The sequence below is a fragment of the Cucurbita pepo genome, chromosome LG17 (assembly GCF_002806865.2).
Source record: "Cucurbita pepo subsp. pepo cultivar mu-cu-16 chromosome LG17, ASM280686v2, whole genome shotgun sequence".
Lineage (NCBI taxonomy): Eukaryota > Viridiplantae > Streptophyta > Magnoliopsida > Cucurbitales > Cucurbitaceae > Cucurbita > Cucurbita pepo.
The window spans coordinates 7,681,116-7,696,315 of NC_036654.1; the positions used below are offsets into that span (position 1 = coordinate 7,681,116).

Sequence of the window (15,200 nt, forward strand, 5' to 3'; positions counted from 1 at the left end):
AGCGAAGAGCTCCAATGCGCTCGGAGCCATAACTCTTAATGATGCACAAGTAATAGCTAATAGCTATAGGTCAAAACCAACGACTCACGATAACGAATGTTAAATGTTTGAGTTGTGACGTCCAACATTGCGCTGCTGCTAAATCGAAACAATATTGCAGCCATTATCAAATATGCCCATATTCTTAAGCAAATGGTATGTGGTATTATATTTGATGATGTGGTATTTTCGTTAAAGATTTGCCATCTCTAATAGACTATTCGAGATGTCAATTGAACTCATGGGGACCAGCTCTAAATAGGGGTAAGGATTCTCGAGTAGGGATAAATTTCTCTCTGTTAGTTAAATGGAGTCGGGGTTTATAATTTTTGTCCCGATCTCTAACCTGATCTGACCCAAATTTCTTTGATCGAAGAATATTTTTGAGTTACCATGAACTCTATAAAAACCATAGGTTGAGATGCTCCAATGGCATCAAGAACTTACGAGGGAAACATGAAAAGACTCTCAATGCTCTCTTCGCTAATTCTCACCGTCTTTCTCACCATCTTCCTTGGAGCTTCAAGTGTTCAAAGCGATGTCAGCTTTAGTTTATCGGGAGGACCTACTTCATACGAGAAGTTCATCGAAGATCTGAGAAAGACTCTTCCATCAAATGAGATGGTCTACAAGATACCTTTGTTACGTGCCTCCGCTTCAGGCGTGAGTCGCTACACCTTAATGAAACTCACCAATTACGATGGCAAATCCATCACGGCGGCTATAGATGTAACCAACGTATATATCATGGGCTATCTCGTCAATACAACGTCCTACTTTTTCAACGAGACTGAAGCTAAATTAGCCTCCCAATATGTGTTCAAAGGTAGTACAATTTTTACACTCCCATATTCTGGCAATTACGAAAGGCTTCAAATTGCTGCAGGCAAAAAGAGAGAGGCTATTCCGCTGGGATTCCGAGCTCTGGACAGCGCAATAACCACCTTGTTTCATTACGACTCCACGGCCGCCGCCGGCGCACTCCTCGTAATCATTCAGACCACGGCGGAGGCTTCAAGATATAAGTATATTGAGCAACAAATTCTTGAAAGAGCTTACAAAAACGAGGCGCCAAGTCCGGCGGCTATAAGTCTTGAGAACAGCTGGTCTGCTCTCTCCAAACAAATTCAGCTAGCTCAGTCTAATGGCGGAAACTTTAAGAATCCTGTTGTGATTACAGACAATAAAGGCAAACCGGTTCAAATAAACAACGTTAGTTCAAAGGTTGTAACCAACAACATCAAGTTGCTTCTTAACAAAATAAATATTGTGGCCTTTGACAACGTTGTTTCGACGACGCTGAGGTTTGGAGCTACTAGGATGCCTTGACAATGGGTATGGAGAGATTGGGTTCCAACTCCACTTCAAGTAATATAGCATGTTCATGTCATCTAATTACGTGATGAATGCTATGAATTTGTTGTTTATTCCTTTAAATAATCAAATGTGGAGAGTACTTTTTTTTTTTTTTTAATCCTTTCTCGGATTCGTTTACTTTTTCTTTGGCTACTCTCTTCCTCTCCCTCGTCTCCGACCGTTATCCGATGACTCTGACATTGAGTAGAGGGGAACGAAGCATCTCCCTCCAACACCATTAAATTCTGGACCCATCAAAAGATATGACAAATTTCTCTAATAACTTACTACGAATTTGTGAGATCCCACATCGGTTGGAGGAGGAACCAAACATTTTTTATTAATGTGTAGAAACCTCTCCCTAGTAGATGCATTTTAAAAATCGTGGGCTAACGACAATATGTAACGAGCCAAACATACAATATCTGCCAGCGGTGGACTTGAGCTGTTATAAATAGTATAAGAGCCAGACACCCGACGGTGTGTCGGACACTGGCTCTTAAGGGGATTGCATTGTGAGATCCCACATCGGTTGGAGAGAGAATCACAACATTCCTTATAAGGGTGTGAAACTTAAAACATTACTTATAACGGTGTGAAAACTCTCCTTAGTAGACGCGTTTTAAAACTGTGTGAAAGTTTCTTATAACGGTGTGAAAATTTCTTTAGTAGACGTGTTTTAAAATCGTGAGGTCGACAATAATACGTAACAGACCAAAACAGACCATATCTGCTGGCTATGGGCATGGACAGTTATATAATTGCACAGTTAATTAATTGCACCCTTAATGAAGTGGATGTGGTGAGATATATAGACTTCTTCATATACATTATTGATTTGAATTCTCACTCCATAGGTAGAAAAGCAACCGAAATACATTTTAGTTTAAGCATTTTTTAAATAAAAATATTTTTATATCTTAAAATCTTTTTTATTTAGAAAAAAAAAAAAAAAAAAGTTTAAATTACAGTTTTTCTGGCACTATATTCAAAATTGAAATTAATTAAAAGTTTTTTTTCCTTAGAATACTTTTTATCAATTATTTAAGTCATTTGTTTTTTATTAAAAAAAAAATCTTTTAATTAATCAAAAATTAATTTTTTTTGGTTGAAAGTAAAAAAAAAAAAAAAAAAAAAANTCTATGATCGTTTAAGAATCTAGACTAAATATATTTTAAATTGTTAATTTTTTGAAACGTGATCATAGAATAGTTAATTTTATTTAAATAACATCACTTTCAAAAAATATTCATGACGTACAAAATATATATATATATATAAAAATGTGTCCTTAAATAACATCACTTTCAAAAAATATATATATATATATATATATATATATTTTGTCGTCTAAGGTTGTCTTTATGAACACGTATGGTCTTTGTCAAAAGGACACATTTTGTTTTTCACCTGAAAATGGTAACTTTGGTGTACACAGTTTCATAAATATTATTTTTGTATTTGTAATTTGAATTTCATTTCATTTGAATATCTATAAATCTTAATTAATTTAAAATTATTTTTTTATATAATTTAATTAAATAATAATAATTTTCATGCCGAACATGATTTTAAAATTTATATTAAAAAAAGAATAATAAAGATTATTTTAGAAAAATAAAATTGATAAAAAAAAAATAAAATAAATAACGACACATTTTAAGCTTTATTAAAAGAGTCGGTAAAAAAAAATTAAGCAACAGAGATAAAATAGAATAAATTTATAATTTTAACCTTTTTTACCTTTTCATCATTCAGCCTCAATAATCCAAATTTATACCACCTTTATATAGATGTGACATATTTAAAATAATAATTCTAAATAATATAATTAATTAATAGGACCACAATATTTTTTTTTAGAAATTAATTATTAGATATTTAAAATTCTCTTGATGTTATATTATATATTATCAATTATTTTGTGTTGATATTTCGATAAATAATAGGTTTGTAACGCTAAATTAATAAAAATAATATTGAATTTTTTAAAGTTTCTATAATATTCTTAAATTAAAAAAAAAAAATTTAAAAATGTATTTAAATTTAAAAAGAAAAATAAAAAATATTTGTAAACTTTAAAAAATAATATTAAAATCCTTATTTTTTTTTAAATAAAATTTTTAATTAATAATGGTTGAAATACGTTTGTTTTGATCCGTGACTCTAATTTGTCTTCATTCTTACTATGAATTCTTTCCATTATTACTTTTTTTTTTTATTTTTTATTTTTTTTTTTATTTTTAAATAGTGTATAGAAAAGGATGGAATATTTCTCCTTCTCTCGTTTTCAATCGAACTTTCGGGAACGTAATAATTTAGTCCTTCAACTTTCTTTTATAACAATTTAGTCCCTATACGTTCGTACTTTGTAAATTTTAGGTTTTGATTCTTCGGTTTTTATAGTGATTTGGTCTCTCTATTCGAATTGTTGGTAGAGAGTTCCACGTATCACCGCCAATTTTTAAGTTTTTTTAGTTATTTTATTCTTACCATTAGGTGTACTAGCCCGTCTGCTTTGGCCCGTTAAGTATCGTTGTCAACCTCACTGTTTTCAAATGCGTCTATTATGGAGAGAGTCTAGTCCTACTCCGACCAGTGCCTCGCACTGTTTGGTGACTGGCTCTTATACCATTTGTAATCACTCAAGCCCACTGTTGGATATTGTTCGCTTTGACCCGTTACATATCGTCGCTAGCCCTTCCCTTGAGTGTAATTACTCTTACCACTAGCAGATATTGTACGCTTTGGCACGTTACATATCGTCGTCTGCCCTTCACTTGGGTATACTAGCCCATCCGCTTTGGTCAATTAGGTATCGTCATCAGCCATTGTTTTAAAACGCGTCTATCTTGGAAAGGGTCTAGCCCTACTCCGACCAGTGTCTCGCACTGTTTGGTGACTGGCCCTAATACCATTTGTAATAACCCAAGCCCACAGCTAGTTGATATTATCCACTTTGGCCTATTACATATCATCGTCAGCCCTTCACTTGGGTATAATAGCTCGTCCGCTTTGACCCATTACGTATCGTCGTCAGCGAACAATATCTAGCCAAGTGAAGGGTTGGCGACGATATGTAACAGCACAAGCTCACCTCTAGCAAATATTGTCCACTTTGGTCGTTACGTATCACCGTCAGTCTCACGGTTTCAAAACACGTATACTACAGAGAAGTTTCCACACTCTTATAAGAAATGTTTCGTTCTCCTCTCCAACGACACGCGACGACACCCAATTGAATTGTGGTCGTAATTAGAAAAAGAAAAATATCCAAAACATTGCCCCATCTATAAAGAGACATCAAGATCCTCATACCACTCAAACCAACCACCAAGACAAAAAGATGAACAAACTCATAGCAATCTCCTCTTTCTTACTAGCCATCTCTCTTATCTCTCCCACTCTCAAGGCTGACATAGCCTTGGATTTGTCCACAGCTACCAAAGCATCCTATTCAGCTTTCATAACCCACATCAGGAATGCTCTTCCAACCAAAGCAACAGTGTGCAACATACCCCTGCTGCCTTCCACCCCAACGGGCTTAGCCTCGTTCACATTCTTCACCATCACCAATTATAACTACCAAACCGTCGAGGTCGCTGTGAACGTAACCAACGTCTACATCGTGGCGTATCGTGCCGGTGCAAGCTCCTACTTTTTCGAAGACACTCCAGCTCAAGCCAAACAACTCTTATTTGCAGGTACTCAAAAGGTAACACTTCCTTTTACGGGTAACTATGATAAGCTCCAAAGCATTGTAGGCAAATATAGAGATATGGTTGAGCTTGGAATCCCCGCCTTGAGCACTGCAGTTACCAACATGGTTTACTACAATAAACAACTGACTGCGGCGGCGCTTCTTGTGCTCATTCAGTCCACTGCTGAAGCTGCGAGGTTTAAATATATTGAGCAACAGGTTGCTCAGCATATTAGCGATAAGTTTTATCCAAACCAAGCAGTGATAAGCTTAGAGAACAACTGGGGAGCTCTCTCCAAGCAAATCCAGATAGCAAATAGTACTGGAAGGGGACAATTCCAGAGCCCTGTTGAGCTTATAGGCCCTACTGGCACACGATTTAGTGTAACCAATACGTCCGCTGGGGTTGTTCAAGGCAATATCAAGCTCCTGCTGTACTACAAACTGAGCGTTGCTGATGACAACGACAGCCCGACAAGAATGCCTGACAATATTGTTGAATATGGAGCTCATGATTCTATGTAGCTCTATGGCTTTGTTTGAATATCCACACATAACAATGGATTGAGGCATGTTCATATGTGAATGTGCTTGATTTCATTAAATAATAAATAAGTGGGGATTTTGAAAAATTCGAGTTTTTTACTCCACATTGATTCATAGGGTTTGTGGCTCGAGTCTCTCGAAAAATAGATCAGTATAGTTACTATAGAACAAGTATATGAACGGAATTATACACTTGTACCCTAATGTCACATCCAAAAATGGTTTGATACCCAATTATTGTAGTGGAAGCGGAGGTAAGATTAGTCCCACTCACACCCCAACAAACAAAAATTAAACAAAGAGACGCAAAGAACGTGGTTCGGAGAGAAGAAATTCTCCTACGTCTATAGACGGTAGCCAATCACTATAACTAAAGTGTTGTAACACAAAGAACGTGGTTCGGAGAGAAGAAATTCTCTTACATCTATAGACGGTAGCCAATCACTATAACTAAAGTGTTTACAAGTGTATCTCTTACATTTTTACACTATAAACTTTCTCCCAATTACTTGTAGGCAATACAAAAGAACAATGACTCCACACCTCAAAAAAATGCTAGACGTTTCTTTATATACACATAGCAATACTAATTCTCAAACATGATTCAAATAAATGAGAATATGAACCAAAAAAGTTATGAACTAAATGAGAGTTATGAATCACGATAAATGACAATACATGCATAGGAGATGCATGAACCTATTCTTCATGATAACTTACAACAAATTGATCGTTTTTTTTGTACGAGGTCATTAACAACATTCATCTAATCTACTACATCATATCGCCTCTTGACATAAAGTGGGAAAAAACCATCTTTTATCGTATTTCTTTCTGGATAAGGTAATCTTAATCCTCAGCCCAACCCAACCATCCAATTTTGTGGGTATTTATAATCTAAAAAAAACTTCTAACCCTTCAAATCTTCCCCAAAAGAAGTTAGTGTCATGATTGACAAGTTTGATAACTTCGTACTACCCTTTAAATGTTGATTATAATAAGTTAGGATTATGTCAACCCCGGTTCCGCTCCAACCCTGTAAATGTTGACTACCAAATCTCTAAATGGTTCTTCCTCACTCGAGTCAGCTTGTAACATATGAAATGGAGGTTGAATCAAGCCTATCCAATTTTGTAGATGAAGAATGAACGATTGTTGAATCTTTTCAGCCATGAATCGTGTAATAGGTCCCGTTGAAACTTATAGAACACCATGATCGATGATCGATGATCGATCTCTCCTTTCATTTGTTGAATAACTCAAGATCAAAAGTTTGAGATGTTTGTTCATATCATATGGTAATAGTAAATATTCATCAGCGTTCTTTGAGGACATGTAAAATGGTACAAAGGGTATGTGAGACTCTATACAGTGTATAGTCATAATGTTATTTAAAAAGGAGATATGATATATATATATATATATATATATATATATATGTAACCAACCATTTTAATGATCTAATGAACTCAAGCCTCAGGAAAGACTCTCATGGCAACATGATGATCATTGTTATCTAAACACGACCTTTTCTTCTCCTCTTCCGAGTCGAAATTAGCAACGTTTGCTAACGTCTCGACCGCGTTCACGACATGTTCGATTCTTGACGCCGTTTCAATCAACAATGACACCAATGTAGCCAGTGGAAGCAGCTCCATTAGAGGTGGAATTGTTGCAGCTTCATGTTCTTCATTGGCTGTTTGAGTGCTTGGAAATGAAGCTATGGCAGCTTGAAGCTCTTGAACAGCAATGTTCATATCTGACACTTCCAAATCAATCTTTGTTGATTTCTTCATTGTCTTGATTACAATAGATAGCTCCTTCAACACTTTGGAAGAAGAGGTGCTTAGTGCCTTGCATGGCTCAAGTAGAAGCAATTTTAATGAGTTTGGTGCCTGCATGATCATCCAAAAACAAGTGAATTAGATCAAATATTGCATTATGAAGAGGCTATCAATTGGAGTTTTAAGCACCTTTATCTCTGAGTTTAGGCAATCATGAAGAGCCTCAATGCAATATGCACATTTGCGCATTGCTACTCCGACCTCGAGATATTTTTTCCATGGATGTCGGAACCCGAAACGCCCATGTGCCGGTTCCCATCTTGCAAAATTTGCCTGCAAATATGAAAACAGTGTTCAGGATTGTTGAGAGAGGAATCCCACGTCGGCTAATTAAGGGATTGATCATGAGTTTATATCTCTATTGGTACGAGGTCTTTGAAGAGTTTATGCTCAAGGTGGATAATATCATATCATTGTGGAGGTTCGTGATTTCTAACATGGTATCAGAGCTATGCCCTTAACTTAGTCATGTCAATAGAAACCTCGAATATCGAGCAAAGAAGTTGTGAGCCTTGAAGGGTATAGTTAAAAGTGACTCAAGTATCGAACAAAGGGTGTACTTTATTCGAGGGCTCTAGAGGAGTCCAGCTTTGATTAAGGGGAGGTTGTTCGAGGGCTCCATATGTCTCAGGAGAGGCTCTATGGTGTACTTTGTTTGAGAGGAGGATTGTTGAGGATTGCTGGAGAGAGTTCCACATTGGCTAGTTAACGGGATGATCATGGTTTTATAAGCAAGGAACACTGTCTCCATTGGTATGAGACATTTTGGGGAAACCAAAAGCAAAACCACGAGAGTTTATACTCAAAGTAGACAATATGATAGAACTGCAGAGGTTCGTGATTTCTAACAAACAACAATGGTATCTATTTGCTTACCATTGACTCCTCCGATGCCTTTGAATTGAGCACACATTTATAGCTTTGAGCTTTCGAATCATGACACTCTTGATCTTCATTTTCCATCTCGGGATCATCAACGTTCTTGAAGTATTCCGAAAGACAACCTAAATTGAAAACAAAAGACGGGTTAAGTGATTAGAACCTAAACCCTCGATCGAAGCACACCGAAACGAATAGTATGAATGAAGACGAGAGATATTTACCATCCAAGCCATCCGCAAGCTTATCCAAGTTGCGGAAGACAAGGCTATGAAGCTGACTGCCAGCCCACATGGGGCAGAAAAGCATGCTGACGATAATACACAGCGACGTCCCGATGGCGATGGTGGTGAGCCTGGTATGAGCAAGCTCGAACAGCTTATCGACTCGATAACTCGAGATCGAAACTAAGCAGAAGGTGAGGATGAAGATCATGGCGCCGTAGTCGAATTTTGTTTTTATCGATGGTATGAAGCGAGAGAAGGTGGTGGCTGAGGCTGCATGCATGGGAACATAGAGCCAATAAGAGAGTTGGTGATGGAATTAGTGAAAGCTTTTAGAGACCAAATGATTGAGTCAATAATGATTACCTAAAAGAAAAAGGGAGATTCCAAGGACTATTGGTTCAAATCTATCGCCTGACTCAGCTGCCACCCAATGAACTCCAATGCCCAAACCACCAGCAAGTGAAGTCCCTATTACCCTATTTACACATTTGTAAAACGTTGCGCCTGCAAAATAGAGCAATTATCGATCGTTATAATCGACGTATTAATAATTATGACGGGTGTTTCCAATCATGATGGAGATAATTTGTACGCTTTGACTCGTTACGTTATCAGTCTCACGGTTTTAAAACGTGTCGACTAGAAAGAAGTTTCCACACCCTTGTAAGGGAAAGAAGTTTCCACACCCTTATAAGGAATGCTTCGTTTTCCTCTCCAACCGATGTGAGATCTCACAATCCACCCCTCTTGGGGGCCCAACGTCCTCTCTGGCACACCGCCCAGTATCTGGCTCTTATACCATTTGTAACAGCTCAAGCCCCCCGCTAGTGTATACTGTTCGCTTTGGCCTGTTACGTATCGTCGTTAGCTCACTGTTTTAAAACACATCTACTCGGAAGAGGTTTCCACACCCTTATAAGGAATGCTTTGTTTCTCTCTCCAACAACTAATGTGAGATCTCACAATCCACCCCTCTTAGGGTCCCAACATCCTTGCTGGCATACCACCCGGTGTCTGGCTCTGATACCATTTACAACAGTCCAAGCTCACCGCTAGCAGATATTGTCCGCTTCGGCTCGTTACGTATCATCATCAGCCTCACAGTTTTAAAACACGTCTAGAGGAAGAAATTTCCACACCCTTATAAAGAATGCTTCGTTCTTCTCTCCAACTGATGTGGGATCTCACAATCCACCCCTCTTGAGGGTCCAGCATCCTCGTTGGCACACCACCCGTTGTCTAACTCTGATACCATTTGTACCAGCCCAAGTCCACCGCTAACAAATATCATCCACTTTGACCCATTACGTATCGCCGTCAGCTCATATCTACTAGGGAGAGATTTCCACACCCATATAAGAAACGCTTCATTCCCTCTCCAACCGACGTGAGATCTCAAAGTAACCAAAAAAAAAAAAAAAAAAAANGAACAAAAGGGGATTTGAAGAACTAACCCACAGTGGATTCAAAAGTGACAACAACAGTCATAATAGCCCACATAGCATTCCCTCCAATCCCTTCATACAAAGGTCTCATATAGTAAAAGACAGACACAATGGAGAGAGCCAACCCCACTTTAAGGCCATGAACAGCCTTCTTAGGCTCAGAGTTAGCTATGCCCCAAGCCTTTTCCAAGAACATCCAACCCTTCACAAACAATCCCCAAACAAAGCCCTTCACCCCCATCACCATTCTGCCCACAAATGAGCCCTCTGGCCTCAGAACCTCCGTTGCTCCATCACCCACATTCACCCGCCACTCCAAGCTTCCTCCTGATGCCATTGCTGAACACAACAACAACAACAACAACTTTGGCCACTTTTCTTAGCCTCCCTCTTGGACCTCACCACAAACCTTATATGCATACATAAATAGTCACTTCAACTCTTACCTTTCTTTCCAAAAGCCTATGAATTGGAAGTTAGGACATTGGAGAATAAAAAATTTGTATCCAAAACTTTGTTATAAATGGTGGGTTTGATGCACAATTTGGAGTAGTAGTAATACACTTAGTGGGTTATGTGGTGGCAATGGAAACAGAGAAAAACCCATTAACTCTAAAGGAAATTGAATTTATTGTGGAGAAAAAGATTTGTGTGATGAACAATGATTGACAAATGGAGATTTTTGGGGCTTAGATTTGTAATATCAACAGATGATTTGTTTGGTTTTTGTTTAAATTATTGCCTAAAGGCCTAACTTTCTATCCATGCTTAAATTAAGGTTAACTTGCACGCTTGGGTTTGCCTGTCACCCACCTAAATTTTAAAGGGTTTTATTAGGTCCCAATAAGGGTATTATCATCCAAATTTTTAATATCATGATTATCGTTCTTAAATGTCTTCTCGTTATTCATTTTTTACCTTTCTATAGGCGTTGTTCGTACTGATTTTATCGTATGTTGTGCGTTGTTAATAAAATAACCGAGTAAAATATCATTTATCTATCTAATGGAGGTAAGAGATTAAAAATGTAGAACGATACTATTAGTGAAACGAACAACTTTGCGTCAAAAGCATAGTATCTTGCACGTGCTATAATACCATGTACGTAGGTAACAGTCCAAACTCATTGCTAGTAGATATTGTCCGTTTTGGCTCGTTATGTATCGTTGTCAGCCTCACCGCTTTAGACACGTCTACTAGGGAGAGGTTTCCACACCCTTATAAGAGATACTTCGTTTCCCTCTCCAACCCATGTGGGATCTCACAATCCACGCCGCTTGGGAGCCGAGCGTTCTCACTGGCACAATGATCAGTTTTTGGCTCTAATACCATTTGTAACACATCACTAGTAGATATCGTCTGCTTTTTGGCCCGTTACATATCGCCGTTAGTCTCACGATTCTAAAATGGATCTACTAGGGATAAGTTTTCATACCCTTCTACTCTCCAATCCATGTGGAATCTCACAATTCACCTCGCTTGGGAGTCCAAAGTCCTCATTGACACACTGCCTGGTATTTGGCTCTAATATCATTTGTAACACACCACTAGTAGATATCGTCTGCTTTGACCCGTTACGTATTGTTGTCAGCCTCACGATTCTAAAACGCATCTACTAGGGAGAGGTTTTCACACCCTTATAAGCTTCGTTTCCCTCTCCAACCCATGTGGGATCTAACAATTCACACCTGTTTGGAAGCCCAGTGTCCTCACTAGCACACCGGCCGGCGTTTGGCTCTAATACCATTTGTAACAGTCCAAGCCCACCACTAATAGATATTATCCGTTTTGGCCCGATACATATCACCGTTAGTCTCATGGTTCTAAAACGTGTCTACTAGGGAGAAATTTCCACACCCTTACAAGGGATACTTCGTTTCCCCTCTCCAACTCATGTGGAATCTCACAATCCACCCCGCTTGGGGGCCCAACGTCCTCGCTGTTTGGCTCTAATACCATTTGTAACAGTCCAAGTCTACCGCTAGCAAATATTGTTCGTTTTGGCCCATTACGTAACACCGTCAGTCTCACGATTCTAAAACGCATCCACTAGGGAAAAACTTTCACACGCTTATAAGAAATGTTTCGTTCCCTTCTCTTTTTGTTTAATGGGTATATTACATCGTTCATTTAACTCGTATTAGCTATGACATGTGGTTGCATGGGTGAAACATTAAAGGTGATTAGGTGATGAGAATTAGGTCATGAATGATCTTTAACTGATTTAAATGGGTAATGGGTAATGGGTAGTAGTAGTAGTAGTTGATGATTAGATTGAAGAAAGTGAAGTGAAAGCACTTTGATGATGCCACTTTCTTGTGTGAATAATGTTCCTTAAAAGTATAAGCACTTTGAAAAGAGACCTCAACTATCACATTATAAATTATTTCAGATATGTTGCCTCAATTACCACTTACAATCCTCTCTCTTTTTTCCCTTTCTTTAATGCTTTCGAGTAATCACTCACCCACCGACTAGGGCTTATAAGAGCTCGAAAAGGTCGAGCCGAGGAGTCCCACATCGGCTATTAAAAAGTTGATCATGGGCTTATAAGCACGGTCGCAAAGGGTTCACGCACTGACCTTATGTCGACAAGAGAAGGAAGAAACGCTAGAGGAAACTCACACACCGTTGAAGAAGGAACATGCTGCTTGTACGTGTTGTCACCGGAGAAGGACAAGAACAAGCAACGGTGGGACTGTCAGCGGCTACTTTACGGTCGTGTTTCTAATTCTTTCTTAGTAAAACAAGAAACATAAATACTCATCCAAACAACCTTAATAAACAAATTTGTAATCTAGTTCGATATTGTCCTTTTTGTCCGTTACTTATAGTCGTCAGCTTCATAATTCTAAAACATGTTCGAGTCCACTTCATGCTCTTATAAGTAGTGTTTAGTTTTTCTCCGATGAAATCAAAAGTTTATAGCAAAAAAATAATATAAAGTTTTAGGTATAAATCAAATCAAATTAGACGTTTTATTAAGTGTATATTGTACATCAAATATTCGGGTCCACTTCATAATCCAACCACATCGACAAGCCAAAAAAACAAAGAATTATTTGGTGACGTGGGCCGACCACAAAAATATCACACAATGAACATCAGCATTTGAACTCCGAGTTAGGTGATACCTAACGTTCATCTTAAAATATATGAAAGTTTGAACACCACGAGTTTGGATTCTGTGATTTTTTCCATTAAAAATAATAAAAGGGTTGGATAGTATATTATAATATTCATGTTAGGTTTGTTCGAGTCTGATTAATAATAGTTGTCATGTTATTCGGAATCATACCTTTGAGAGTTTCGAGCTATAATATTAACAGACATAACGTGCTAAGAGAACAAATATAATATATATATTCTTATAATAGTATGATATTTTCTATTTCAAATTTAGGAGAGTCTATGACTTAGACAGGCGATATTTCGGTATGAAATTAGACATACGAGTGATACAAAATAAATGATTAACATAAGATTTAAGAACGATTTAAGAGCTTACAATCTTGCTATTTACCGAGTATTTTTTTGTATAATCATGCTACTCTTTTTTTTTTTCTTCTAATGGAACTTGAACTTGTTGTCGAGACAAGTGCATATACGAGCTATGAGGTTACGAAAATCTAAATAGATCCGAACGTGCATGATTTTAGACTCCTCATGTCTAATATCGAGAGATCCCACATCGGTTGAAAAGGGAAACGAAACATTCCTTAATAAGAGTGGAAACCTCTTCCTAACAAATGTGTTTTAAAACCGTGAGCCTGTGGGCCAAAACAGACAATATCTACTAGCGGTGGGCTGTTACATTGGTATCAGAGCCAGCCACCGGGCAGTCAGCGAGGACGTTAGGGGGGTGGATTGAGAGATCTCAAATCAATTGAAGAGGAGAACGGGCATTTCTTATAAGAGTGTGAAAATCTCTCCCTAACAAACGCGTTTTAAAACCATAAGGTTGAGAACGTACACCAATTCTTATAACCACTCATAGTACTCGAAATCTTAGAGTATTGGTCGAGATTACAACAAAGAACGAGCTCGTGAATTCTATTACGATTTAAGGTTGAGTAAAGTGGCATGTCCATCCCTTCCAATTAGGATCATGAATCCAGAACATTTTGCATCCGACATTCTTGATACGAATAGTTCCATCATTCCAGGAAAAATTTCATGGATAAGGGAAGGATGTTCAAGATCTGTTCCAGAGAATTGCAAATAACGACCAATATGTCTGCACGTGGCGAAAACAGTAGGCTTCATGGTCAGCATCATAGATGGGCTCAAACAACGTGCACGACTAACTTGATCGGTTCTCGTCCTTCTGAGTGGAAGTTGCAACAATGTAGTAGGAGTCGGGCGACTGCCAGACCCAGTATTTGTTGTTGCAACTACATCTATTGTGGACGAGTTTCGGGTCAAATTCGGAGACCTCGAATTCGAACTTTGAATATGAACTCAATGAACAAGCCATTTTCTATGACAAGAACAATGAGATGTTGGGTTGGGTTCGTTTACGGTTTGATGATATTTTCAACCGAACCCAAAATATCGGATCGATAATTTACTATGAGTTGCATGGCTATGGAAAAGGGGTTCGAAAGTTAAATGACAGTTCGTAGAAGAAACTCGTAAAACGAAAAGGAATGAAAAAAAGTAGCTTTCATAAGAAGAAAAGGACACGACAATAATTGTGATGTGGGTTAGACAATATCGTTCGTAGGATCCTATACATGTGAGCTGAGTTAGACAACATCGTTCATAGGATCCTATGCATGTGAGCTAAGTTAAGACATAAGTCATCAATCTCATTCACTCATTTGAGTATATTGCTAAGAAATAACGTTAGGAAGAACACATAAGCATCGATGATAAAAGCTTAAAAAGCTTAGTGATTTACCGTTTTTCCAACAATAACCGACCTTTTATCTTTTACTTTTGAACACTTTTGTTCTTCCACCATTTCTGGTTGTCGTTTTTTTTTCATGTTTGAGTTGTCGAGAAAACCAAAAGTAAAGGTACGAGAGCTTATGTTCAAAGTGGACAATATCTCGTACCATTACTTAGAGTTGTGGTTGTTTGAGGTCCCTAAAGAAAGAGTCGAACCTCGATGAAGGGGAGACTCTATAGATAGAGTTTGTTCGAGGGAAGAATTGTTGGG

The 15,200-nt window shown here is 37.9% G+C and overlaps 3 protein-coding genes across 3 annotated transcripts; 2 read left to right on the plus strand and 1 right to left on the minus strand.

Moving 5' to 3' along the window:
• The first annotated feature begins 453 nt into the window (after window positions 1-453).
• Window positions 454-1,511, plus strand: LOC111778239 (ribosome-inactivating protein luffaculin 1-like). The gene has a single exon (XM_023657945.1). The coding sequence runs from the start codon at window positions 469-471 to the stop codon at window positions 1,366-1,368; it is 900 nt and encodes a 299-aa protein (XP_023513713.1). The 5' UTR covers window positions 454-468; the 3' UTR covers window positions 1,369-1,511.
• A 3,200-nt stretch (window positions 1,512-4,711) lies between these two features.
• LOC111778051 (type I ribosome-inactivating protein trichoanguina-like) lies at window positions 4,712-5,738 on the plus strand. The gene has a single exon (XM_023657662.1). The coding sequence runs from the start codon at window positions 4,742-4,744 to the stop codon at window positions 5,618-5,620; it is 879 nt and encodes a 292-aa protein (XP_023513430.1). The 5' UTR covers window positions 4,712-4,741; the 3' UTR covers window positions 5,621-5,738.
• Window positions 5,739-7,110: 1,372 nt separating this feature from the next.
• LOC111778089 (aluminum-activated malate transporter 10) lies at window positions 7,111-10,373 on the minus strand. The gene is made up of 6 exons (XM_023657733.1): window positions 10,046-10,373; window positions 8,955-9,095; window positions 8,589-8,861; window positions 8,362-8,489; window positions 7,615-7,758; window positions 7,111-7,536 (listed from the first exon to the last, which is right to left on the minus strand). Exons 1-6 carry the CDS (start codon window positions 10,371-10,373, stop codon window positions 7,111-7,113), a joined length of 1,440 nt encoding a protein of 479 aa, XP_023513501.1.
• Window positions 10,374-15,200: the final 4,827 nt, after the last annotated feature.

Coding starts and splice junctions, on each gene's coding strand:
- LOC111778239 (XM_023657945.1), top strand. CDS start 469: ATGGCATCAAGAACTTACGAGGGAAACATGAAAAGACTCTCAATGCTC.
- LOC111778089 (XM_023657733.1), bottom strand. CDS start 10,373: ATGGCATCAGGAGGAAGCTTGGAGTGGCGGGTGAATGTGGGTGATGGA. Junction 9,096..10,045: donor CACTTTTGAATCCACTGTGG/GTTAGTTCTTCA, acceptor TCTATTTTGCAG/GCGCAACGTTTTACAAATGT. Junction 8,862..8,954: donor AATCTCCCTTTTTCTTTTAG/GTAATCATTATT, acceptor CCATGCATGCAG/CCTCAGCCACCACCTTCTCT.
- LOC111778051 (XM_023657662.1), top strand. CDS start 4,742: ATGAACAAACTCATAGCAATCTCCTCTTTCTTACTAGCCATCTCTCTT.